This window comes from Bombus terrestris, chromosome 7, assembly GCF_910591885.1.
Source record: "Bombus terrestris chromosome 7, iyBomTerr1.2, whole genome shotgun sequence".
Classification (NCBI taxonomy): domain Eukaryota; kingdom Metazoa; phylum Arthropoda; class Insecta; order Hymenoptera; family Apidae; genus Bombus; species Bombus terrestris.
Window position 1 is genome coordinate 19,358,540 of NC_063275.1, and position 25,158 is coordinate 19,383,697.

At 32.7% G+C, this 25,158-nt stretch overlaps 2 protein-coding genes across 3 annotated transcripts in view; both read left to right on the forward strand.

Annotated features, from left to right (window-relative positions):
• The first annotated feature begins 1,859 nt into the window (after positions 1-1,859).
• On the forward strand, positions 1,860-20,785 carry LOC100651998 (poly(A)-specific ribonuclease PARN). 2 transcript variants are annotated; one of them, XR_007224498.1, is made up of 14 exons: positions 1,860-2,027; positions 4,468-4,681; positions 5,039-5,311; positions 5,387-5,669; positions 5,742-5,863; positions 5,947-6,173; positions 6,247-6,316; positions 6,386-6,441; positions 6,525-6,611; positions 6,711-6,903; positions 14,926-15,068; positions 15,296-15,568; positions 17,457-17,545; positions 20,083-20,121. XR_007224498.1 is itself a non-coding variant. In XM_012310568.3 (12 exons), exons 1-12 carry the CDS (start codon positions 2,009-2,011, stop codon positions 20,172-20,174), a joined length of 1,725 nt encoding a protein of 574 aa, XP_012165958.1. In that variant the 5' UTR covers positions 1,861-2,008; the 3' UTR covers positions 20,175-20,785. The 2 variants fall into 2 exon arrangements, 1 of the variants encoding a protein (XP_012165958.1); XM_012310568.3 differs by lacking the exons at positions 14,926-15,068; positions 15,296-15,568 and having other exon boundaries at positions 1,861-2,027; positions 20,083-20,785.
• A 1,880-nt stretch (positions 20,786-22,665) lies between these two features.
• Positions 22,666-25,158, forward strand: part of LOC100652120 (protein cortex) — a 249,914-nt gene continuing 247,421 nt past the window's right edge. The window contains exon 1 of the mRNA XM_012310570.3: positions 22,666-23,295. Within this exon, the coding sequence (XP_012165960.1) occupies positions 23,146-23,295 (150 nt within the window). The 5' untranslated portion in view covers positions 22,666-23,145. The remainder of the gene's footprint in view (positions 23,296-25,158) is intronic.

Below are 25,158 nucleotides of genomic sequence, written 5' to 3' on the forward strand. Positions count from 1 at the left end.
AATTCTTGGGTTCGTAGGTAACTAGATTTCATATTTCAAGACTAGAAAAGCAATTTCAAAATTTCAATTTCAATTTCAAATTCATACAAAATTGAAGGAAATTATTCGTAATTTCCCATTGTTAAAAAATTCATGTATTAGTTTTTCTGTTCCTATATGATTAAAAGATATTTTATAATTTAATAGAAAAGTTGCTAAAGATATTGAAATGTAGTTACTATGTACTTAACAGTAGTATGTGCTGTTCATATCTCAAGTGTGATTTACGATGTAAGATCGCAAACTCTGGAAACGTAGACTTACTTTAAATAGATTGCATTTTAAGGAGAAGCGTTGCGACACCTGTACAAGTCATTTTGAAAGATCGTTAAATGCTTTTTATTTCAGAGAATTACCAGTTGAATGATTCGTCGGAAAGAAAGCGGAATTTTTCAAGCTTAAGGTGAACAGGACGAGATACGTGTGAAAGTATTGTACCAAGATTCCAGCCCCATTGGAACAATCTATCCGGTTATTTCGCTATAGGATTGATCGGATACAATTTATCTTAAATTTTATTCGAATAGATTTTCTTGCACGCTATTTTAGGAATGAGTTATATGGTTTCATGAAACGTTCATGACATGCAATTGTCCATCATCATATTATGATCTAGATGTCTATTTCTGTTTAAAACAAACTATCCTATCTATTGAATATATGAAAATGAGTAGTAAATCTTAAAATAGTTTCCCATTATAAAGTGAAAGTCATTTTTTTAGTTACATACAATAAGTACAATTCTATGGGTGATATTATAATAATATCAACAATGTATCAATAATAACGTAGATAAGGGAATGTCACTTATGAGTGTGGTCATGTGAAATGTATATATCGTGTGATTTTAGTTCTAGAATTCGACTATAGATTGCCTGATATGTCTTTTCTTTTCTCGCTAGTGGTACCTATATTCATCTTTTAATATATAAACAGACCTTTAACGTTTCTTTGTAATAGGAAATGAAGAAATATATTGCCTGATTGTACAGTGACTGAATATAATCCTAGCATGGACGTAATTCTGATCCTTTGTACTTTATTTATTATTATAGTTTTTTATTTTTATTGAAATTCAATATTATACATTCATATTTCGAAAATGTTTTCTTATTTTCTTATATCTGTATTTGGTTATCATGCTTTTAACATGTTTGAAGCTAACAAAAATAATATACATGCTCAACTTTATTAAATAATAGTAGTAAGTAACTTTCATAACTAATAAAAAGTATTAGTATAGAAATATCTTTTATCAAGTACTATTTCTAATAGTATATTTATTTATTTTTTATAAAAGAAAAACATAAATAGACAGGTAATAACACTAATGGTAAAAAATTTTGAATTACTAAACATACGGATTAAATATTTCTAAAAGCTATGTAGGAGAGAGGATATTTCCTCTCTGATAGTATGTAGTGCTGTTTGAAGTATTGTAGAAATATAAAATTCTATACTTCATTGCGATTATTCGATCATTAGATATGCTATTCTATATTTTACTCATTATATCATATGGAATTTCATAAAAGACTTTTCATTCAAACTAGTATCACAAGCGAGATCTCGTCTATGCTAGTACTATACAGAGTCGATAACGTCACATGTGACACGAAAATGATGACCTCAAAAATGTGGGACACAAAAATGCATTAAGTATCAGATCCGTGATGTACTATCTACTCTGTACCTCGTCGATAATTAGGTTACGTTAGGTTTTCAAACATAATAAATGCAGCGTGAGGAAATAGTATGTCAGTTATACTCCAGATGGCAATGCATGTATAATATTTTTATCTATAGAGTCCTCATTCTAATTTACTTACTTAATGTGGTTAACTACGAGAAGATCGTGTAGGATCGATGGACCCCGTTAATTTTCGCGTCTAATTTCAGTTCCGGGAAAGAAATAGAAGATGTCCGTTGTAAGTTCTGTGTAGATAAGTAAGAGCAAGGTTAAAAGAAGATGGAAGTGACTTCTTTGAGTGAGTAATCGTAAAAAATAAACATTATACTGTCGGCTTTTATGAAGATTGAGAGTGGGATTATTTATAATTATTACATTTATAATTATATTTATGATATTGTAGTTTCTCTATAATTAATTTGTAATATGAAGATTCTATACACGAACACATTGTCTATTTAAAATTAAACGTGTGAAAATGTAAACAGTTATCAGGAAAAGATTAAATTTGAACATAAAACAAAATTTATCTTTCTCGCGTGACGTGCTATTGTTGCTGCATACATTTTGACAAAATTTTGTTACTACTTTATGAAATTGCAATATTACATACGTAACTTATAAACTTTTGGTGGAAACGTTTTATACAATATTATGTTTTTTATACATATTGATAACTAATATGATTGTTTAAAAGTAATCTACAGCTTTTTAGGTTATGATGTTTTATATGATTTGGAGTGGATGTAGTAAATTGCAGTGTTTATTGAGATATAATTGGCGCAATAAACAAAGTGCTGGAGATGGAATTATTGTGAATTCGTGGTAGAAAATATTATATTTTTAACAAAATGCATTACAATCGCATGAGTTCAGGAGTATCCAGCAATGTAAGCGTCAATCACAGTATGCAAGAAAGAAATCAAAGCAATGTACAGTATTACAATAACATTATCATAATGATATTATAACATAGTAATATTACAGAAACAATGTTGTAAACTATATATATATATATATATATATATATATATATATATCCATGAAAAATTTAACAATCAATCTCTGAATATAATACTATTTATCTATTTTTGTATAACTGTGTATTTCTAAAATATCATTGCAAATAATAAACTCTATTAACCGAATTTAATATACTAGGCAATGTACTATATGTCATTTATATAAAAGGAAGATATATAGTTGTGTTATAGTTATATAAGGTTAGACTTAGATAACTATCTATAAATAATATCAACGTCATACTGATTTAGTGTAGCTAAAACAATGAAAATATAAATATTATAATTTTTGATTCAATTTAATTTATATATTTACAGGAACTGAAAATATAAGTTTAATGTTTTATATTAATATGGCTTTCTTCACTTCATAGCCTGATCCATTTCCTATTATAAGTAATTAAAAATATTTAGATAGTAACTATGAATAAAATATTTTTCAATACTATGCTTATCCAAAATATCTTGACATTGTATTATATGTAATTTTATTTTTTGTTTACATATATGCATCATTAGGTATTGCTAATTATCTTTATTCTTAAAATATCAAACTAATCACAAATAGATACGTTGGTTACACAATCTGTATATTTCAAAATTTAAGTAAGACAAATTGTTATTATTGCAAAAGAATATTTTTATTTTAATCATGTCTTGTTGCATGGATACAAGTTTATTAAGTATATTTAGATAAGAAGAAAAGATTATATCTATCAAGTGTATCGTTAAAGCATTTAAATGATTAATATAACTATACAGCTATTACTTTCAATGCGATTATGTTGCTTCATTAAATTGTTTTAATAATTCATATAATTTATTTTGTGTTACATTTATGAATGACTTTTTATTTATTATCTGAGTTAAATTGCGATATTCTTCAAATTAACATTATTTATAAATTTTCTCAATTTTTCAATGACAATGATCAAATCAGATCAGAGCCTGCTAGTACTTTATCTTTAGTTGGAATTATTTGAAATGAAAAAATTCTCCAGTATTTACTTTAGTAAATGTTGAATGTTATTTTCTAAGTATATGTAGTGTATGTGTGCAAACAAAATCTTTGTATGAAAACGAAAATATAGTTTATACATATATATATTTCACAATTTGAAAATTTACGTTACCTTTTTTCTCAGAAAAATCCCGCGCTTCTGTATTACATCTGGACGCAATGTTGAATTCATTTTATAACGTCGCATCATAAATTTCGTCACAATTATTTATGCATAGTACTATTTTGCATAGAATACTATAAAAATAACATAGTGTAGTGATTAATTACTTATTTATTACACTAATTTAATAATAACTATTGCACTGTGTCGCGGACCAATGCGTTAGATTTGAAAATTCTAAAAGCACTACATGCTACCAACCTTTGATCACTGAAGACGTTCCTTCCGTATATCAGCGCGAAATTGAATTACTACTGTTTCAAATTAATATATTTTTCTAGTTTTATACTTAAATTTAATATATACATATAATAATTTATCATAAATGAACAAGATGCGTCCTTGTTGTTATACTTAATTGATAGATATTATAATATAATAATAAATGTTATCAATAATTAATAATGATTCTATAAATAACTCTAAAAATTCCTCTCTCAATCATCACGAATATATATAAAGTAGGATATAAATAAAGTAACTAAAATCAATGCAATGTTTGATACAAATAAAATTTTGAAAATTTTTACAGATTTTCAAGAAGTCCTTGTGGAATTGGACGAAGTTATAAAAAATGGAACATTCCTTGCCATTGATGGTGAATTCACAGGACTGAACTCAGGGCCTGATGCTGGTGCCTTTGACACACCTGCTCAGTATTATGCAAAATTGAGATCGGGATCAATGGATTTTCTTCTCATACAATTTGGCCTTTCTGTATTTACATTCAATACACAAACTCAAAAGTACGAAGTTGATCTTAATAAACACTTTTGCAGTTTTAACTGAATAAAATGTTTTCAAATAAAAATTTCATGCATTAATATTTTACTAGATAGATAAATATATAGCATGTATAATAGATTTTTGTAAATATCTATTATTTTTCAAGTACGAAATATTCTTGCTAATTTGAAAATTTATTAAAGTAATTTTTTATTCAGTTAAGTCAATAATCCAGTTAATAAGTATCAACATTTTCGGCAGCTATAATATTAATTTACTATTATAAACTGATTGTATGTCTGATTGCTTATTAACGGGGTGTTCGTATCTATATATATTTCCAGATTTGTGTTAATATAATCGTTCTTTTTTTATAGGTACAATCAACGGTCATACAATTTTTATGTTTTCCCACGACCCCTAAACCGTACAGCTACCGATTTGAGATTTATGTGTCAGACATCTTGTATGTCGTTTTTAGCATCGCGAGAATTCGACTTCAATAAACTTTTCAAATTAGGCATTCCTTACTTAACAGCAAGCGAAGAAGAAAAATTGATCAAACGATTGGAGGAAAAGCAAAAGATAAGGGATGAAACAGAGATTTTGCCTATTTCGGATGTTGAGAGGCCTCAGATCGAAGATATTTGGTAAAAATAATTTTAATTTTAAACAACGTTTCTCCATCATTAATATAAACGAAATATAATTGAAAACCATTTTAGTAGAAAGATGGATGAATTCATCACTTCTGAAGAAGAAGAACTAGTGATTGATAAGTGTAGTGCTTTTATCAGACGACTAGTTTATCAGGAAGCAAAGCTGAGGTGGCCAAATAAATTGAGGATTGAAAGTAGAGTGGAGAATTTTGGATGTAGTCTCGTTGTACAAAGATTAGGAACTAAAAAAGAAGAAGAACAAAGGGAGATTGAAAAAAGAGAGAGAGAAAGAGAAGAAATTCAACATGCAGTTGGATTAAGTATACTCATGAGAAAAATTTCAGATTCTGTGCGTTTTGTTAATCGTGTTTAATTTATTAAGTAAATAAGTAATCTATAATGATACATATTTTTATTTCAGGGAAAGTTACTAGTTGGTCATAATATGTTATTAGATCTCTGTCATATAATACATCAATTTTTTGGATATTTGCCAGAATCATATTTGGAATTTAAGTCTCTTCTTCATGATCTATTTCCAAGGTAAGAGTTTCCCACGTTTTTTTCTGAACATTACTGTTGTATCTTAATAAATATGATTATTATATATGATATTTTTTTTATAGAATTTTAGATACAAAAATAATTTGCCATTCGCAGCAATTCAAGGAAAATGTACCATCGTCGAATTTAGGTATATTGCTAGAAACAGTTAGTAAATCACCGTTTAAAATTACAGAAGTGGAACCTATCGATGACAGAAGTTATTCAACGCTGGCAGAAAAATGTCACGAGGCCGGTTACGATGCATATATAACTGGAATATGTTTCATTGCATTGTCTAATTATCTTGGTTAGTAACTGACATGATTTTATCCTAAGAACACGATCTGTAATCTTTTTTCGCTAGAAATATTCTTTTTCAGGTTCCTTACAAAACCCCAAAGTGCCGATAGTTTTATCGGATTCATCATTACTCGACCCTTTTCTAAACAAGTAGGTGTTATTACATTTAATATCATTTATCATGTCTATTATAGTGTCTAATTTATTATTTTATTATAGACTCCTCATAGCAAGATTGAAAGATATTCCGTATATAAACCTTGTCGGAGAAGATCGTAAGTATCATTTTAAATCTTACCTTTTTATTCGTATATTTTAAGATGAATCTTATGTTAATAATATATGTTTTCTTTGTCAGCTAATCCAAATAGAGATCATATATTACATATAACATTCCCAAAAGAGTGGAGGTTTAATGATATATCTCAATTGTTTAGTCCATTTGGTAAGTATACAGTTACAAAATTCTTTCATTTACTCGATAATCACCACCAACATTTATATAAATGTTATTATTTTAATGTAATTGATATAACTATTACAGGAGGTGTGCATGTGTCATGGTTAAATGACACGTCTGCATACATAGGACTACACCGTCGAGATCAAGTTAACGCAGTAATGAAAATTCTAGGTAAAACGAATACCTATAAGATTCAAAGGTATGCTGATTATCAAGCTTCTCTAGGGGTGATCGTTGGCGCAGGAGATCGTAAACGGAAATTATCCTCGCATGAGTAAGCATAATTACAATGAATACATATATATTTTTTTAGTTTGAGATCAAACAATTTATTCTTAATGAATTATTCTTACATCACAGGTTTTTTTAACTATAAACAACTCTTGAATAATCTTTAACATATTCACTATCAGCATCACACTATCAGCATATGTGTGATATTCAGATTTTATTTTTCATCTTTATATACAGGTTGTTAACGCTATTAGTACACAGTATTTTTCTTGTAGATGATAAGTATGAGGAAAAAATGAAAGAGAAAGAAGATGAATGGTATTAAATGAACTACATATTCACGATAATATCTCTTTATGAAAAACAAGGAAAGATGAAACGGAGTACCCTTGTATCTACGTTTTCTTTGTCTTACATATGATAAATTCTACAAAATTAAAGTTAAAATATCTTTGAGTTTAATCAGTTTTCGGCCATATTACTCTATTTATCTTTTTTTCGTAGAATGACAAAAGGATTCGATTTATGGAAACAAAAGGGAAGCCTTTCATTAAAAGAAAAAATAGTGCAACTGCAAAATGAACATGCATTTTTTCACTTGCGAAAAAGGTATTATCGTGAATACGTATTTCATTTACAACCATTCATCTTCTTTCTCTTTCATTTTTTCCTCGTACTTATCGTTTACCGTTTGAGAAAAACATTGGCCAAACTACTAATAGCGTGAACATCCTGTACATGATGGTATGTATATGTAATAATTCAAAAAACAGAACATAGTATCCGGTAAACGTATTGCTTTAATTCACTATAATGGCAAACGTGTTAAGTATCTCCTCTACACCGCCTATGAATCTTATATAAATGAAACTTCTCCCCAATTTTGAACACATAAGGCAACATATTATGCAGATGTTATGTTGCATTATGTTGTGCCTGTTGATATAAAATTACCAAGTTTCCTTCGTTAATTTTTCAGTTTCTCGATAGTTGCGACTGTTTTTCCTCTTGGCTCGTTGATTTATTGCTTTTCGATCATGCATTTCGCTCAATCGCCGTAATTTCTGTCGACTAATTTTATTGCTTGTCGCGAACATCTACAGCGGTATCTTCGATGAATGAGCATAATGATGGTAACGAGTGGCGGCACATAGCTCAGTCCATCTTAGTCATAAGTTATCTTAGCCAAGGATGATACTGTTGATGTTACGGGATGCGGGATATTAAACGCTGGCAAGAGGTAGCCTTTCATAGTTTAAAAGAAGGAAGTTAACGCGTTATAGGAGACTGCGGAATGAGTTGCGCGTGTGCACAATAATAATTTCAAGCGAGCATCGCCGCAAAGCGGACAGAAGGGGTGTGTATGAGCAGAGGGAGGCAACGTTTCAAGCTATAGTCGACTTCTTAGAATTTCCTGTACACGAAAGATTTGCATAGGGTCGTAGAGCTCATTTTAAATTAATGCCAGCGACGCTTGTTACACGCGTGTCTTGACTTCCTCTTTCTCCTGCTTCCCATGCCGCCTGTACTCTTCTTCTTTCTCTTGTGCTTGGTTCGTTCGATGCTTCTTCTTTCTTCGTCCACTCCTTTGCCACTTCGTTCCTTCTCGTGATCATCATGATGCTAAAGTCGCCAGTAAATCAGAGTTCCTCGCCCTTGCCGACGGAACTTATCGGATGCACCGATCGAGTATCGATCTGGCGGGTATCAATAAATTGATCGATGCGTATTGAAAAATGACTTCTAAGCTATGATTAATGAACCTATGAGATTTACGAATGAAATCGAAAGAGGGAATTAATGTTGTTTCATATAATGTTAGACACAAGTACTTTAACAAGTAGTAACTTGGACTTTCTTAATTATGTGTTTTAGATGGGTATGTTGTAAATTATTCCAGGAGGAAACTTGTTATTATATGGTTGAAAAATCATATATCAACTTTGACTTTTTGACGATGTTGTAGGAGTTGAACAGGGTGGAGGAAAATTATGTCTTTTACCTTCTTGTTACCCTACATATTTTAAAATATATTTAACGAAATTGGTTATTAGCTAATGTTATGCAGTTCCAAATAGATAAAACGAATATATATATATAATTCTCTTAATCAGTACAATTATTATTATACGGCAAATTGGAAAATGGTTACAATTTGGTTGATTAATCAAAGATAATATCCGTATTTATTTATTATTTTATTTATTTATTAATTTTTATTTAAAAATGTACTTAATATTGATATTTTTGCAACAGGAGATTTAAAAGAAATAAAGTCCTTCATCGTGTTTTTTCTACAAATTAAGCAATTTTTATATTCAGTGGATTAACTAGGAACCTTATATCTCGAACGTAGTACCGTCAAGATATTCCATGTAATATCCAAAACGGTTGATTACTCATATATAGATACATAATACTTTATAATTTATAAAATAATAAGCCAAATCTAATTTAGATTTCCCAAAGTTTTTATGAAATTCTTCCTGGGAAAGTAGGAAAGGAAATAGAGAGAATGTTTTTCTTTTTTATTGTTTGTTTGAGGTCACACGAACCTCTTATGGTTATTAGTGATCAAGTTAAGAATGATCAGTGGAACAAAACTTACCCGTATTAAATTGTACTATATAAACCGATATGTTTGAGAAAATTTAGAGAGAAAATAGTTTGTTTGGAATGAAAAGACAGCTCGAAACCGCCCGTAGAGTCGAACCGCGGCAACATATAATGCCCTGCCCGATCGCGATCATTACAAGTACAAACGAGCCGCATTGCCCACGTGCGAATAAAAGCAAAAGCACGCTGGTATTAGGGTCTTGATTAGAATAATGTAACACGCTTCGAATAACGTGTCGTGTCGCTCGACGAAGACGCGACTGCAATGCAAATGCGCGCGTATGAATCAGTTACATCTGACACATGGACAGCTACTGCGGATGGATTCTCAAATTGGAATCGGAGGATACACTTCTTTACTAAAAAAAAAAAAAAAAAGAATGCTACATATGTGCTCGCAATCAAACTAGTTCGTTGGTGAGTATCCTGTACCAGTTTCTTCTGTTCATTTTACCGTTTAGTTACTACGCTGTTGAATTATCAACGTTATTATACGTCGCACGAGATGATTAAAGATACTCATTCGTTCGACAGCTATGTACATAATTAATGCAACACAAAACGTTAAGTATGTATTTAGTTAGGTACAAGAATTCAGGACGCGAGACTTTGATGATCTATAAGAAATTTGAAAGATTTTATGTTCTCTGGGAGAAGACATAACAGCTACTAATGATAACTAGACTGCGGATGTTCGTGTATTTATAGCACATTTAAACGTGCAAAAATGTATATACAAACTATCCACGGTAAAGTGCGTACTCTATATTTTAATATTTCAGGAGTGAAACAAATCTCTAGAGATTCTTCATTTCCTTGCATTCATAAAATTCTGAATTTGACAAGTTAAGAAAATTTTACTAAATTCCTAACGATAATTACTACCTCTGTTGAATCGCTGTACGTTTCTGTTCATTTTCTTTTTAACTTGTCCTGCATTGACCATAGGCATTTTTTATCAAACCAAACGGGTCATTGATAAACGGTATTTTGGATTTTGTAGGTTCGTCAGAAACTTCTTAAATAAACATCGTTATTCTATAAACAAGGTTAATTAATTAATTAATTCTATTAATTTATTATATCTTCATAAATTCAAATTTAATTAATTCTTTATACTCCTCGTTATCAATAAATACTTAACATCGATCGTTTCTAGTAACTTTAGTTTCTGCTGTATCCACGTTTCATTGAGCATAACTCGTTAAAAATTACAATTTCTAAGCCCAAGTGTTTATATAAATACTTAAAAATTCACCCTGAAAAATAAACCATCTCTCTGCGCACAAGTTACAGGAATTTAATTCCATTCGAAATCACTTTCCTCGTTACAATCCCAGGACGGCACGCGAACATTTATTCTCCCCCGAGCGACAAGAACATTGTACTCCCGTAATTGCTTAATTACCCTCGCCATGCGTCATTCGCGTTTACCCGAATGTACCGCGCCGTGCTAAATGCACGGCTATTAGAATCGCAAATACGCCGTGGCCGCGGCGTATTATCGCGGTATTTATTTGCCAACTATAAATAAGAACGCCAGCAGATACAGCGACAATTTATAATGGTCAACGTGTGGCCCGGTAATAGCCGTATAAATTACAATTTGAGTTGAACACCGGCGCGCCGTTTTTTCTTTCTCAGTGGATCTCGCTTTCTTAAAACGCCATTTAAATCATATCGATCGGAAAAGTCGTGGCCTCAACACACACATACGCACTCGTCTGATTTCTTTGCATTCTCCGACGTGGTTGCTCGGATCCGGTCGGAAAATTCTCCGTGACTTTAATCCTTCATTTTTTCACTCCCCCTCCGCGTCTGCTTTATGATTCGCCGAAGTACATAATGAACACGCCGTAGCCGGACGCACGTGTATCTCTTACCTAGTGTTGGGCATGAGTGCGCGTGTGCGTGTGCATGTGCGTGTTCGGTACTCTGGCATGCCCCATAAGCATATATCACTTGGCGGTACCAATGCATCACTCCGCAAACGCGCGCCAACACCATCGCGGACTGCTTCTGTGTCGCATGCGACTTTTATCTGGTGCCGCGTTCTGGAGTGCCCCAGCTATCCTTCGGTCGTGTGCACGAGAAGCTTCTTTCCTTCGGACGAAGCTTTCGTGTCACGCGGAAACACTGTACGCGACCAGTAATTTATCGACGATGTTGGTTCGCGTGCCGTGACTGCGCGCGCCTATCCACGGACGTAGTTTCGATACCCTCGCGGTGCTTTATTAATTTTGAGTACTCTTGTTTGTTATTGTCGCTTGTCTCGTTTATTCCTCTTTACCAAGAAAGACTGGTCGTGTGTGATTATTCTTTTGAAATAGGGTTTGTTCTAGGTTTTACATCTGGTTCGTTCCTATAGTTGAGTGGTTTGAGGCAAGGTGGTGAATCGAAGGTGGGCGAAAGTGCAGATTGTAGGGAAATTTGTACGTTTGTTTTATTATCGATGTATCGCGAAAATTGGTTGTAGCGTAATCGGTTTGCAGGTGGTTGGTATGAGAATAAAAAATGATACAAGTACCACCCTTTATAATTGATAGTATAAAGGACTTTCAATTATATTATTCATTTTCGTTTATAAAAAGATAACGTTGCTGTATTAATTGAATAGCTTACAATGCTCGAATAGAATAAATATAGCGTACGTTATTCGAATATATTAGTCCGATTATCGTTAAGTGCGGTTAACGTCTGCAACAAGTTTTAACTTTTGTTCGACTTATTCCGTAGTATATCCTTAATTACTCGTTAACGTAGTGTAAATAGGATCAGGCGGAGCGCAGTGAAACGTATTATGTCAGTTTTTCTATGTAACGTTAGTTAAAAGGGAAATGTTATTGACATTATACTTTTAAAAACGCATTAATAATTTTATTATCGAGCAAGTAGGCATTTGCATTGCGAGGACGTTGATAAAACAAATCGAACAACGTATTATCAGTTTAAAATTATAATTTGCTCTGCAAATGAAAGCAGACGGTAATATCTCATTACTCCGCGTGTAATTAAAACTTTTCTTCGTGCGCGCAAGAAACAGCGGTGACGAAGAGTCTGGTCACTTTGCATATCTGGCGGCGTAACTACACCCTGGTGATTTCAATGGACAGCCCGCGAATCGAAGCAATTCGCGGCAAGTAATGACGATTTACGAGGCGGATCACCGTGCGGCTGTGCATTAAGCTATTAATATCAACCGGCGCGGCGGGACATTAACCCTCGGCCCAGCTAGATTACTTCCCACCTTCGAAAGGAATCGCACGTAGCACGCCTATTAAATGTTATTTATTGCAACGGCAATTCGTTTATTAAAGAGATTATTAGACATCTACTTCGGTTGCGTCGGTATCGAGCCGGTGAGTTGATCGCAATAAATTCCTGCTCGTCACCATGCAGCAAGTGGTACGAACGACGCGAACGTTGTAGCAACAGTGAGGATTTTTATTACGTCGAACGGCCATTAGGCAGGTCGAACTTGGTCGACACGGTTATCGAACCACGGGACACGAATTTATACTTCGATCGTTCCGCGACTGTTCAATAAATTTCATTTATGCCTCGTATGTTTCATTACTAATGCGGCCAAAAAAATTGTCCCATTCTTCCACGTGTGTATATTAATTGCCACGATGAAACAGGTTACCGCGCTCGACCACTCTCGTAATTACCTGCCTTGAAGCGGTGGATCCGATCTGGCCAATACGTAGCCTCTTCCAGTGCCGCAGATTAGAAAAAGATTAAAATTCAACCGCGTTCGGGATAAATTGGCTTATTACGGAAAAAGCCAGTAATAACGCTGTAGGATCGCTGATCGTCGAGTGCCATGCCGGTACAATCTAATTGTAAGTAATCTTCGCGCGGTCAGAAGTGTTATTTTGGTAGACAAGAACCATCACTTTGTTTCTTTAGCTTTCGAGGAGGCAACGTAACGTTTTACCTATTTCATCGTAACCGTATGACTTTTAACGTTTTGTAGAGCGCTCTCCTCCGATTCAATGAAAAGGAAGTATTGGTAATTAGTAGAGTATTAATAAAAGTATAATGTTTTTGTATCATTTGATTCCGTGGAATTCCATTATATTTTAACTGTATGGCATAAACCTTTGATGAAGTTATAATGTTGTGTCGGTATTTTCTAAGTAAGATGTCAACATTCCCAATGAAGAACGGGACGCGTTTTATGTAAGTTATCATGTCGTGTTATCGGGTTGCATGAGATTGACAGAGAAAATAAGCGAAAAAGTGAGACGTATTATATCTGTTAGAAACAGTATTGACGTCTAATGGGTTGGCTTTATGGGAATATCTGATGATATTTTCATGCGTCTAGATAATGTTTGTGGTTTGAAAAAGGTACTTACACCTAGCAGGAGGTAGTAGATTTCCATGCATAATGCAAATACTTTAGAGCAGCTAGTATATCTTGTATCCGAGCACAGCCCCTGTATCTGTATTATGCCTTCGGGATCGCGGCTGTAATGCGTTTAACATGCCTCCAATTTTTCTTTTCTTTTTGCAATTTATTTTCTTCTTTCACTGTCTTTTTCTTCAAAGTATGTATACTCGTTGGGCTGCCACCTCATTAGCGTTATTTCCGAGTCGATTTCGCATTCTGGGAAATTAATTTTTTCTCTACCCTACTATCAACCTCTTTTTACATTTGAAATTATGTTGCGAAGATCCGCATAAAATCATTCAAATATCAAAGACAATTCAGGTATTTTGATTTGACGAGAAGAACATAAGGAGCGAAAGAAGTTTGAGAAATCTTTTATTACGAAATTTAACTCATCTTGTAGTTTTCAAATAGAATCGCATTCTCTGTTTAAGATATTATTGAAAATTCCAGGACATCTACCTGTTTACGTACAGGCTCGCGTTTCAGATTAAACATAAACGAATATCTTATCAGAAAAGAAACTTGTATGGTCGTACCTAACAAATTTAAACTCACTTCGTTCTTTTGATCAAATCATCGTCAATCTTTCGGAATTTGTAAACTTTCATCGACAATAATATCGTATGGTCACGAATACTTGAAAAACTATGGGGGCCGTAACTCGCATCCCTTTACACGCAACACGTTGTCTCGATTCGAGACACGTTCGCATGCATTAACCGGCGAACGCGAATGGGAATATCTAGTTTCGGAATAATAATCGGAATGTCCTGAAATAATTCGAGCCATACTCGCATAGAATTCCTTGTTATTCAATGCTTTCGCGGAAGTTTACACAGATACGAGATACATATCCACTGCACAAAGTTCAAGGTTTCGGTTTGGGATGTAATAAAATGCTTGGCAGTCACTCGTTGTATTTGTACTTATAACGCAGTTACCATTCCGTGAAATGAGGAGAGTTATGAACGTAGTAATTGGTCGGGCACGTGGGCGCCTTATTAATACCGTGTTGCCAGCGAGTCTGATCTGTCTGTCTCATAGGATTGCTGCCAGTATTGTGACAATGGGATCGTACCTCCAACAAAATACATTAAAGCTTGTTCAAAGGATAAGGACATTATTTCTTCGTTTTCCACGAAGATAGCCTCTTTGCATTTCTGGAGTAATATCATATCATCCTGACGGTGCGTTGACCTTTTAATTACGAAATTCAGTAAATTACAGAAACTCTTTTCGTATTTTCGCAATCTAAAATTTATATTGAATAACGTAAATGAATAACTCAATTGTAACGTATATGGCCATTTTACCTTATTAATCAATTACTTCTTTGACGTTAACAGTATATGTTGCTGTGCGCGATTACTTGTTTAAAGGTTTATATATATATAATTGCAACATTTTATTGCAGAATTCGTTTCAATCCCTTCGAAAGGATTAGTTTTAATGGAACAATGCACAAGATGGAGCACTACTTGCGCGGACTGAGATTCGCTATGTACTGTTGGAAGGGATGCAATGAACCGGGTATACGAATCGTTGCGTATCTTAGGGAGATCGTAAACGAGATGTTTTACTAGAATGAATTATTTCTCTGAAAATAAAACAAGACTTGAACGAATATATACTAATTTAATTTATTTTTGAACTGGAACATGCGCCGCAATTACAACACTGCCATAAGGTCTTTATCGTTTATATCATCTACCTGCGCTTTTTAAAAATATTATTTTTTATGTACGCATGTCACGATTTTTCTACGGCAATCTAATCATTTCTGTACAAATTTGTTGTCCAGGATATTATTTCTATTTCTATTTAAAAATCTTTTAACTTTTCTTAATTCTTTCCTTACTTTCTATTCATAATCTCCAAGATATCAATCAGGTCTAGATCTTTTCGATTACATTCGATTCTCTCATTTGTTATTTTCTCAGTTTCTCCAAGTCTTCCCGCATTACTCTTGCTTTCTTTCTTTTACATTAAATGTCTCTTATCTTACCATTTCTTCTCTATCTCTTCAAGAACTGGTATTTTCGTTCTGAAGAAAAATTCTCAACTCTTGGTTGCTCGGCCGGCATCGTTGTTGCTCACTGTTATTATTGTTTTTATTATTAAGCAAGTGTCGTATTTAGTATAATTTATCATTATTTCGCACGTTTCGAATCCACGTCGTTTATTTCAACGAAAACAACAAAAGATCTCTTATTACAGATTCATAGCAATCCGCATCAAACCCTTTCGATTTCGAGGTATACGCTTTCATCGAAACCTGTTTGAGCCTCGACAAAGTTCAAGAATAGAGAAAGTATCTTAACGTGATTTACAACCATAAAAATGCACAATTTACGCAGCCGTTCCGTCTTGTGAATACCGTAAAGTCAAAATATATCCTGAGTTAGGTTCGTTAACGCAAGGGGAGAAGTAGCGATTCGAAGACTCGTTAACTTCAGCCATTCCAGCTGGTGACATGGTTGATGTTCGCGAAAGGCACGGATTGGAAGAAAATTCCCAGTTGACAGGATATCTGACATTCTTGCACTGATCAGCCATACTTAACGACGATGTACACCGCATGCACGCACGTGATGCTGCATATTCATAAGTTGTGGTCACAGTTGCGGTAACATTTCCGCGGCAAGCTTCAACACGTGCACCGAATAAATTCATCCCACTCTTTAATGCTCGATAGCGCACGACTAAAGGCGATTGATCTATTTTTTGCGTAAACTTTGCCCAGTAATCGTGCTCGTTCGCTATAAAAATAATCTGTACAATGCGTACACGGGAGAGAGATCGACGCCTTTTTATGCACCGCGAAATGCGTACGTAAACACGACAAATACGCGTGGCTTGTACCAGAGAACGTTCGAGCACAGTATCCTGCGTATGGAAAATTTTACATATCTTAACATATTACAACAGTTAGACAGATACACAGCAGGATATGGTTGCACGAAAATGATTGCAAAATGGTGTATGTAAGGCACGTTGATTGTACGATATCGCGCGTGGTTTACGAATAATAAAATTCTAACTTTGACTCGGTTGTTCTGTCAATTAGCTATTTGGACTTCGTATCTACGTATATACATTTACAGTAGTGTTTAGTTTGATTGCTGTAAACGTTTGGATCATGTATGATATTTGTAATGTTGTTTAAAATTGACGTTCCTCGATGATCGAAAGAAAAATTTCTCTTCGTCCTTTGCTTCGTATATTCTCTGTCTCAATGTATATAGTAGACTATAAACTATTCGATATGCGAATCAAGTCCATGGGTCGAGTTGATACTCTGAAATTTTGCAAATGACCGGAAAAAATAAAAATAACTCACACTAAAAGATAATTTATATAAAAATAGAATAACTATGTATTTACTTGTAGCGGTGAACAAGTGCCTCCGTACACTCACCATTAATGCAATTTCTGCCTTGGCATTTAATGAATTTCCCAATAACTCTTTACGTCTTGTAACAAATTTTATTCGTCTAATTTTTAGGACAGAATTTTTATAAAAAAATGTTATGTCAAAGAGGATAGCGTCTATTTTGGTACTTTTTGTATTGTAGGGCTGTCTCGCCGAAGAAAGGGGAAAACTCCGTGCCAACGAACGGCGTGAAGACTACTAAGGACGACGATGGCTGGGAAGTAGCCACAGGTAATGACCTCGAATTATCATCAGAGTCCATCATCCCTTGCTCCTATCCTCATGAACGATCGAGAGCCACGTTCAGGCCCCGTGGAATTTATCACGAGGTCGCCGAGATGCTCTTATTTGAGAAAATAAAGGTCGAGCAGAGAAACAAATTAAAGAACAGCCTTAGTTTGCCTACGGATTTCCAGAACGAACAAAAGAAGGACACGATAATGAAACAAAACGCGAGAACTGATAACGATTACAAGGTAGATGACACGAGGGAAGTTTCAAAAAATACTGAAACTAAGTCGTCGAACACGGCCAAAGACGATCGTTATAATTCGTTGATATCAAGCAATCGTAAGCTGGGAAAAACAAAGAAACATAATTCTAACAAAGGCACGAGTCAACAATCTGTATCAATGCAAACTGGTTCGTCTAGCAATAATAAATTGCCTGAGAGAAAGTCATTCGTTTCGACAAAGAATAAAGAATGTGAAGCGTCAGTTGAATCTTCGTTTTCTTCGAAAAAGACGTCTAGTAAAGTCTCGTCCCCCTCAATTAGTCCTCATCTAGGAAACAGGACCAAAAAACAATCGAAAACGAAGCCGATGGTGGTAGAGAAATTCTATAAATCAAAAAATACCTTGGCGCTTGATAAAAAAAGACTTTGTCCAGATGATAAGAAACAAAATGATTCAGAATTGTTCTTTGATTCTTCTCATTCAAGTCGGATTGAAAAACGATTCAGTACAGGGAAATGTTTGTTTATCATGCTGGCAAAAGTTTTTACCATAATTTTTCTTTATTATATTGCGATTAAGACGGATTGAAGGAAGTGAAATGTGATTTTTACTCGAGTTTCGAAGAATAATGCTGTTGACAACGCAACGATAGTTGGATTGTTCCTGGTGCTCGATCGTCAATTCCTTAAATTTACTTAATTTGTTTCTACTTTAAAGCATAAATAGTTCGATGACATGTTTTTAGAAAATATTTATTTTTTAATTCAAAAAAGGCCCTGGGTACTATACAATCAAGGAGGGGAATCCTTGTTTTATGCTATATTGTTAGTATATGTGATTATTTAATGATCATGTTTTCTTTTTGTATTTAATATTTTATACTTTTGTTTTTATAAAATATTTCATTTGATAAATGTATAGAACTTGCAATTATTATGCAACGGAACTGAAATTGAAACTACATCTGACGATATATACAAAATGTCTCAACTATCGTGGCAGCGAGTCGAATGGTGATTTCTTGTATAAAGATAAGTTAAAGATGCAGAACAAAGTGTTTGTATATGCAACTTCGTTTACGAGGAAAACGATTTTGTCGAAATTTGATCCAGATACACATCTACTGATTGTAAAACGAAGTCTCATGTGCAATAAGTTTGTTTTGTACACTTTGCTTCACCGTAGGAAATCTCCATCTAACTATCCACGATGGCTGGGCGTTGTGTATATAATTTAACTAATGACCATTCAAAAAAAGCGGATATATAAATCGTTTCCATAAAAGTGGAATAATGACATCATAATAATTATCATAATCAAGTTCGATTAGAGTTCTTATATTATAAAACTACGTGCTTTAAGATTTTTGCAATTAATAATTATTAAAAGAATGGATATACGCTTTTTAGGAAAGTTATTTATCAGAATGCGTTTTTGAGGCATTTTTATAAACTAAGAATTTTATATATTTACATTTTTACATTTTATTTAAGAAAGTTTTTACACTCTTTTTTATATATGAGTCTTTTACATCCTACTTAAGGAAAGAAAATATAGAATTGTTGCACTTTATATAAAAAGATTCTTTGTAATTAACGATTTACATACTGTAAGACAATACACTGTGAAAGACAATTTCGATTTTGTTATGTGCAAAATTTATGAAATTGTCGTCACTTGTAACTGTATTTCTGTGATTAAATTGTTAACTTATTGGTATTGTATTTATTGATAAGAGAAATTGTATTACTCGAACTTCTACGCTGCTTTCAAACAAAAATTTTAATTTTGTTTAAATTTGTACCGACTCGTGATATTTACCATAAATCACAAAATATAGAACAAAATTACTCAAAATACTTCATTCTACTTTTATTGTCGGATTTTACAAAATTATTTTATATTTCACCTGTATAATAGCAATATCTAGTTCCATAAATTGACAGCTAAAATACGTACAATTTTGTAATCTTTATTTTTTTATAATGGAATGATTAGTAGAATTAAAACTGTGGTATCGAGACAAGATCTGTTGCCTATGAATCATCCGAATATTTTATAACACATTTGCTATGTCTCATATTAATGATGATATTGTAATGTTTCAAAAGAATGACTGTGTGAAATAGAAAATTTTCTAATTTACAACACGTTAGTGATATGTTTTATTTCTCTTTTTTTCTGTGTGTATGTGTCGAAATACTATATAAATTCACCTATGAAGTAGCCGATTAAAAATAAAGTATTAGTACCAACTAATGAACTCGAAGGGTTATGTCGTCGCGCATAAACCGATTTTTGTTATGTGCACAGGGAAACGACGCCGGAAGCGGAAGGACCGTACGGACGTAGGTGATGCACGAAAAACGAAGCAGAAATTCCCTGAGGCTGACTCTTGGGAATAACATTATTCACAAGAGCCAAGTCTCACATTATAACATATCGTCCTGTGGAGAGACGGTGAATAAGTTGGAAAATGCTGAAACATTTCGACTGTATTTGATTGTATCTTATTTCTTGTTCATAATATCAATATAATGATATCAATAGTAACTCAAACTTTGCATGGCACTATTTTTTTTTTTACGCACTTAAAAGCATTAAACATTTACGATTAAAAATATAGATGATTGATCCTCTTGTTTCGTTTAATGGCTAAATTAAACAGTGAATCGTAATAACATGTCAACAAAAAATTAACATTATGTTCTGTAAATTAGCATTTTTGATTGAATTTTATATTTATACGTATGAGATCAAATATTTTCACTAAACACAATGTATTAGTACAAATATATGTATTCTGATCTGTGAATTGTACATGTAGCTAAATAGCTTGACGCAGATATGTACGCATCTAGTTTCATGTCGGAACTGCTTTATATTGTTAAATACTTTGGAATAAATATATGATTTGACGAAATATTTTTTCTATACATATAACAGATTACATATAGTCTATTATCAAATGTAACACTAAATGGATTAATACAATAAAACACTTGCTGAAAATCGACATTCCGTCGTGCTATTTATTTCTTGAAAAACCCCCTATATTTTCATAAACATCGCTACCCATAATCAGTGATTATAATTTTTCTTTGATACTTTTAATACTTATAATATAAATTATCTATTAATAATATAATGATACTTATAATTTTGTTATTATTATTCTTTTACTCATTCGTAATATTATTTAAATATTGAAATATTTAGCTATTTAACAAATATTAAGTAGTCAGGCTCTCGATTCTCTAAACACGTTGAAGATATTGTATCTTTTACAATGTATTAAAACGCTCGGCGTTTTTTCTAAAGCAAGTCATTTTTCTCTAGAAGCTGACAATTTGCATATATATTGGACTTTAAATGCCTAATTCATAACATACCGTAGATATTTATGTATCTTTTGTTTGATTATTTGTTTTTAAGAGAAAGCACATGCAAAGAAGTATATGTGTTCATTTCTTTGAAACTTAAAAAATTTGATATTTTACTCATATCGTGTTATCTGAGAAAAATTCGAATATGTATGTTTCTATGTTTATTGTATCATAAAATACATATCATATCTTGCACGATGCTTTCGCAAATCTGTACCAAAAAATGGAAGTAATTGATATTTATAAAGTAGTTCCCATTTGCGCGGGAAATATCATTGGTAGTTCATTAAAGTACTACTATTTAATGCAACTTTTATAGAGTTACTAACCAACTAAAAAATCAGTGGTTTCTAACAAACTTCTCGCGTGTATCCTGTTCAATTAACGTTCTTTAACGTGTTCGCATCTGCCTGCAATGCTATTCTGAATCATTCGAGAATTTTAAGATATTAATAAGAAATTAAAGGTTCAAGCCTCATAAATATTTAGGTTTACGTATGATTTGCATCCGAAAGATTTCATTACATTTACATGCATTTGAAACCGAGCATTTCTTAGAGTCTGTTGAAGCAATAAAACACCATTTAACACGTTCACTGCTTACGTTCCTGATTCAAGTTGCTGCGTACTTTTACGACTTACGATATGGGAATAATATCGACTTAGACACAGGAGGCAAATTATCAGGTCATACCTATAACTAATGTCTTCTCTTATTTTGCGCTTTGAATTTCCAGTTAAAATTTACAACCAGTAATTAGAAAGATTGTAAAATTGATATCTGCAAGAAAAGTCAATGCTAATGAGTAATGAATGAGAAAGGAATTTTATTTTATTACGAGCGTTAGATAAGACTAACTAAACTAAAGAGAATGTGTAATTGAAAATTATTACTCCATCCACTTTATTTCTTAGTTAAGTTTATTGTTAGCACGTATAAATTATCGATTCATTCGATTATTACAAAATCCTACGAAGAAAGTTAAGGCTTCAATGATTTTTTGAGAAATTAATGATTTACCGAAAAAGATGGAACAATGAGTTAGGAATGGGTTAATTATTACAAATATGTTCCTATTAATAAATTTAATATTTGATTATAATATTTTTTTTTATTTATTTACTAATACATTAAATCAATGTAATCTTTCTAATTGATAAGTCATATTTTTAAACATTTAACAGTTACATACATTAATATTACTTGTAGAATAATTTGTAAAAAGCCACAAAATTAAAAAATAGTTTGTAACAATTCATATAAATGCATACGTAAACTCTTATATATAGAAGCGATATAGAAATAGAATAAAGATTTTCTATAGAAATTATTTCTTACCCTCTATTATTATAGGAAATATTTGATTTCACTCCGGGATAAAACGAAGGTATAAACAGACGTCGAAAATAATCGTAATTTTTTATGGATCGTCGAATACGTTACATATGTTTACATTTTCAAATACGCGCGACCTTGCACGTAACGTACACGAATGTTGTCAAATTCTATTCAGTCGAACGTTGTCCTGCGCGTGGTTCGGTACGCGATATTTTTCTCCATACTTTCGAACAAATTTTACGACGTAGCAAGATTTCTGTTTAACTCTAACGATTATCTAATTAAGTATTTGACGATACGTTGTTTTATATCTCAAGTTTAAATAGTGATTCGCTATCGAACGATAAAACATCAATAATTGCAAAATCGGTATGTATTTGCAAGGTTGCTTGTGTTCAGTTGTGACTAATTTCAGTTGGTACCACTTGATCAGTTCGATTTGTCGTCCCGAAATTGCTTCTTCGAATGTTTATCGAATAGTGTATTAGAGTTTATTGAAGGATTCGTTCGTTGTGTTTCGTACGAGATACATAGTTATTTGACAGTAAGACAGTTTTCTCGGGAATTTATAGTGATTTTCACAGTGATTGTTGTACGTGTTTTCTATCATTTTACGCACGTTCTTTTTTGGAAAGTGTACGATTAATCTATATGGACAAAGATTCGCGATCGTTCAAAATGCGAAGAATGTTATTGGACTTTCGGATCCATCGGGATCAAGAGAATGAAAATATCGATGCGACTCCACGGCGCAGAAGCTGCGTTAGATTCCCGCGAGTACGGTTGCTAGACTTCAAACCGGTGAGTCATATCTTTGATATTTTTCTGTTATATTTGGTTCAGTCGTTGCAAAGATTATCCTAATTCTACTTTCTGCTGGATCTAGGGTATACAAATGACATTAAACTTTAGAATGTAAAATAATTAATTCCGTGAAATATATTATGTACACATATATAAAATAGATGATCAATTTTTTACTATTAATTAGTATAACTATCTTTTAATTTAAATGATTACTGTTTATTAAATATACGATTAATCTTTCATATAGATTCATAAATAAGGTAATTGGGATACTTTTTTATTTACTTACGTTCTTCATTTTAACAATCTTAAAATGTGATAACCAATAGGAATTTCTGTATAATATCCAATTTGACACTTTAATCATTCGTTAAATAAGTATGTTAACGAGTATCCTGAATAAAGGAACTGTAGTTGATTGACTTAAAAATTTATTAAAAATTCACTTCTTAAAATACTACAAATAATTACATCTTGTTTATTTATTGTATGTATGTATCGTTGAAACTAATATATTTTATTTAAATGGAATTAGCGTAATTCTTTGCTTCAAACACAGAACCCGATATTTAATATTTGTTGCATATTAAATATCCATTGCATCTTCGGCGGACGTATTCAAGTTTGAACTTTGAACTAGAGCTATATCGAGTAACAGTTTGCTGTTTTAATTGTATTCTCGTAACGTAGACAAGCGTTGGACATTTTTGGGATTTCGAAGGGCATTGCATTTGTAAAAGCAAGGCACATGCCGCATAGAAACCCCAACCCTGCCTCAACGAAATCCAAAACGATCTCGTACAGTTTTCCACATCTGAAATCAAATTACATTTTTATTTTCACGAGACATACCTTATCGCTGTACAAGAACAATATACAACGTCGAATTGATACTGCGTGTAAAACAAAGCATTGTTATAGTGCGAATATTGTAGGAAACATAAATTTTTATTTTATTTGGTAGGTGATAAAATTTCCGAGTAATAAAATAGAATATTTACTGCCGATCGTAATAGCAACTGTAAAAGATAAAAGATCGATACTAACATTCATCTGTGATTTACTGTCAAATCAAGTAAGCATGTAGAAATGTTGCAACTTCAAATGTGAAATCTCACAAGTGGCTTTCAGTATTCTACCAGGTTAGGCTCTGTGCAGACGAGCGACTTGCGGCGAATCGTCGAGACAGCTCTTGGAAAACCATGGAAATACATATCGCGCCATTTCGTGGAAACTGACACAAATTGAAAAACGCTATTGTCGAATTATCGTTATAAAAATGTTGCAGAGACACTCCTCGGCCAATTATGAAGATCTTATTCATTTATCTTCATAGTGTGGCCGATAGAGGACAGTTATGTCGCTTTTGCTTATTTATGTGACACTGTGCGGTATCCTACAATTGTGCCTTGTCATTGCGATTTGTGTTCTGACTCGAGGACTAAAATGAAAGAAAAAGAGCACTCGAGCCTGTTTTTTCATAAATTTGGTTTGATTACAATGAAAAGTGGTTTCTCGCTTTTTCTGGGAAATATACGTTTTCGAGTTGTTTTTCAATAAGTGCCTAATACTTGAAAAATAACTTCAGCATAAATTCGTATAAGAAAACATGCATATTATCTTTTAGCGGTTTTAATTTTTTAACGATCTACTTTTAAATGACAAGGCAAATGACAAGAAAACAACAAGGTTAACAAGCTTTTCCAAACTTCCTACTTTACACTGCTGCTTGGAATTGAATAAATATAAAACATTCTTCGCAGCATCGAATCCAGTAAATTCCATTTTTGTGCAGTTTTTATTACTACATTGGGCTATTAAATATATTGTAGATGTACCAAGGCACTAAAAATCGTA

Excerpts from the sequence above, each read along its gene's own strand:
- LOC100651998 (XM_012310568.3), top strand. Across the intron at positions 6,174-6,246 it reads TGCATTGTCTAATTATCTTG|GTTCCTTACAAAACCCCAAA; the intron begins GTTAGTAACTGA and ends ATTCTTTTTCAG. Across the intron at positions 17,546-20,082 it reads TGGCTGGGAAGTAGCCACAG|GGAAACGACGCCGGAAGCGG; the intron begins GTAATGACCTCG and ends TTATGTGCACAG.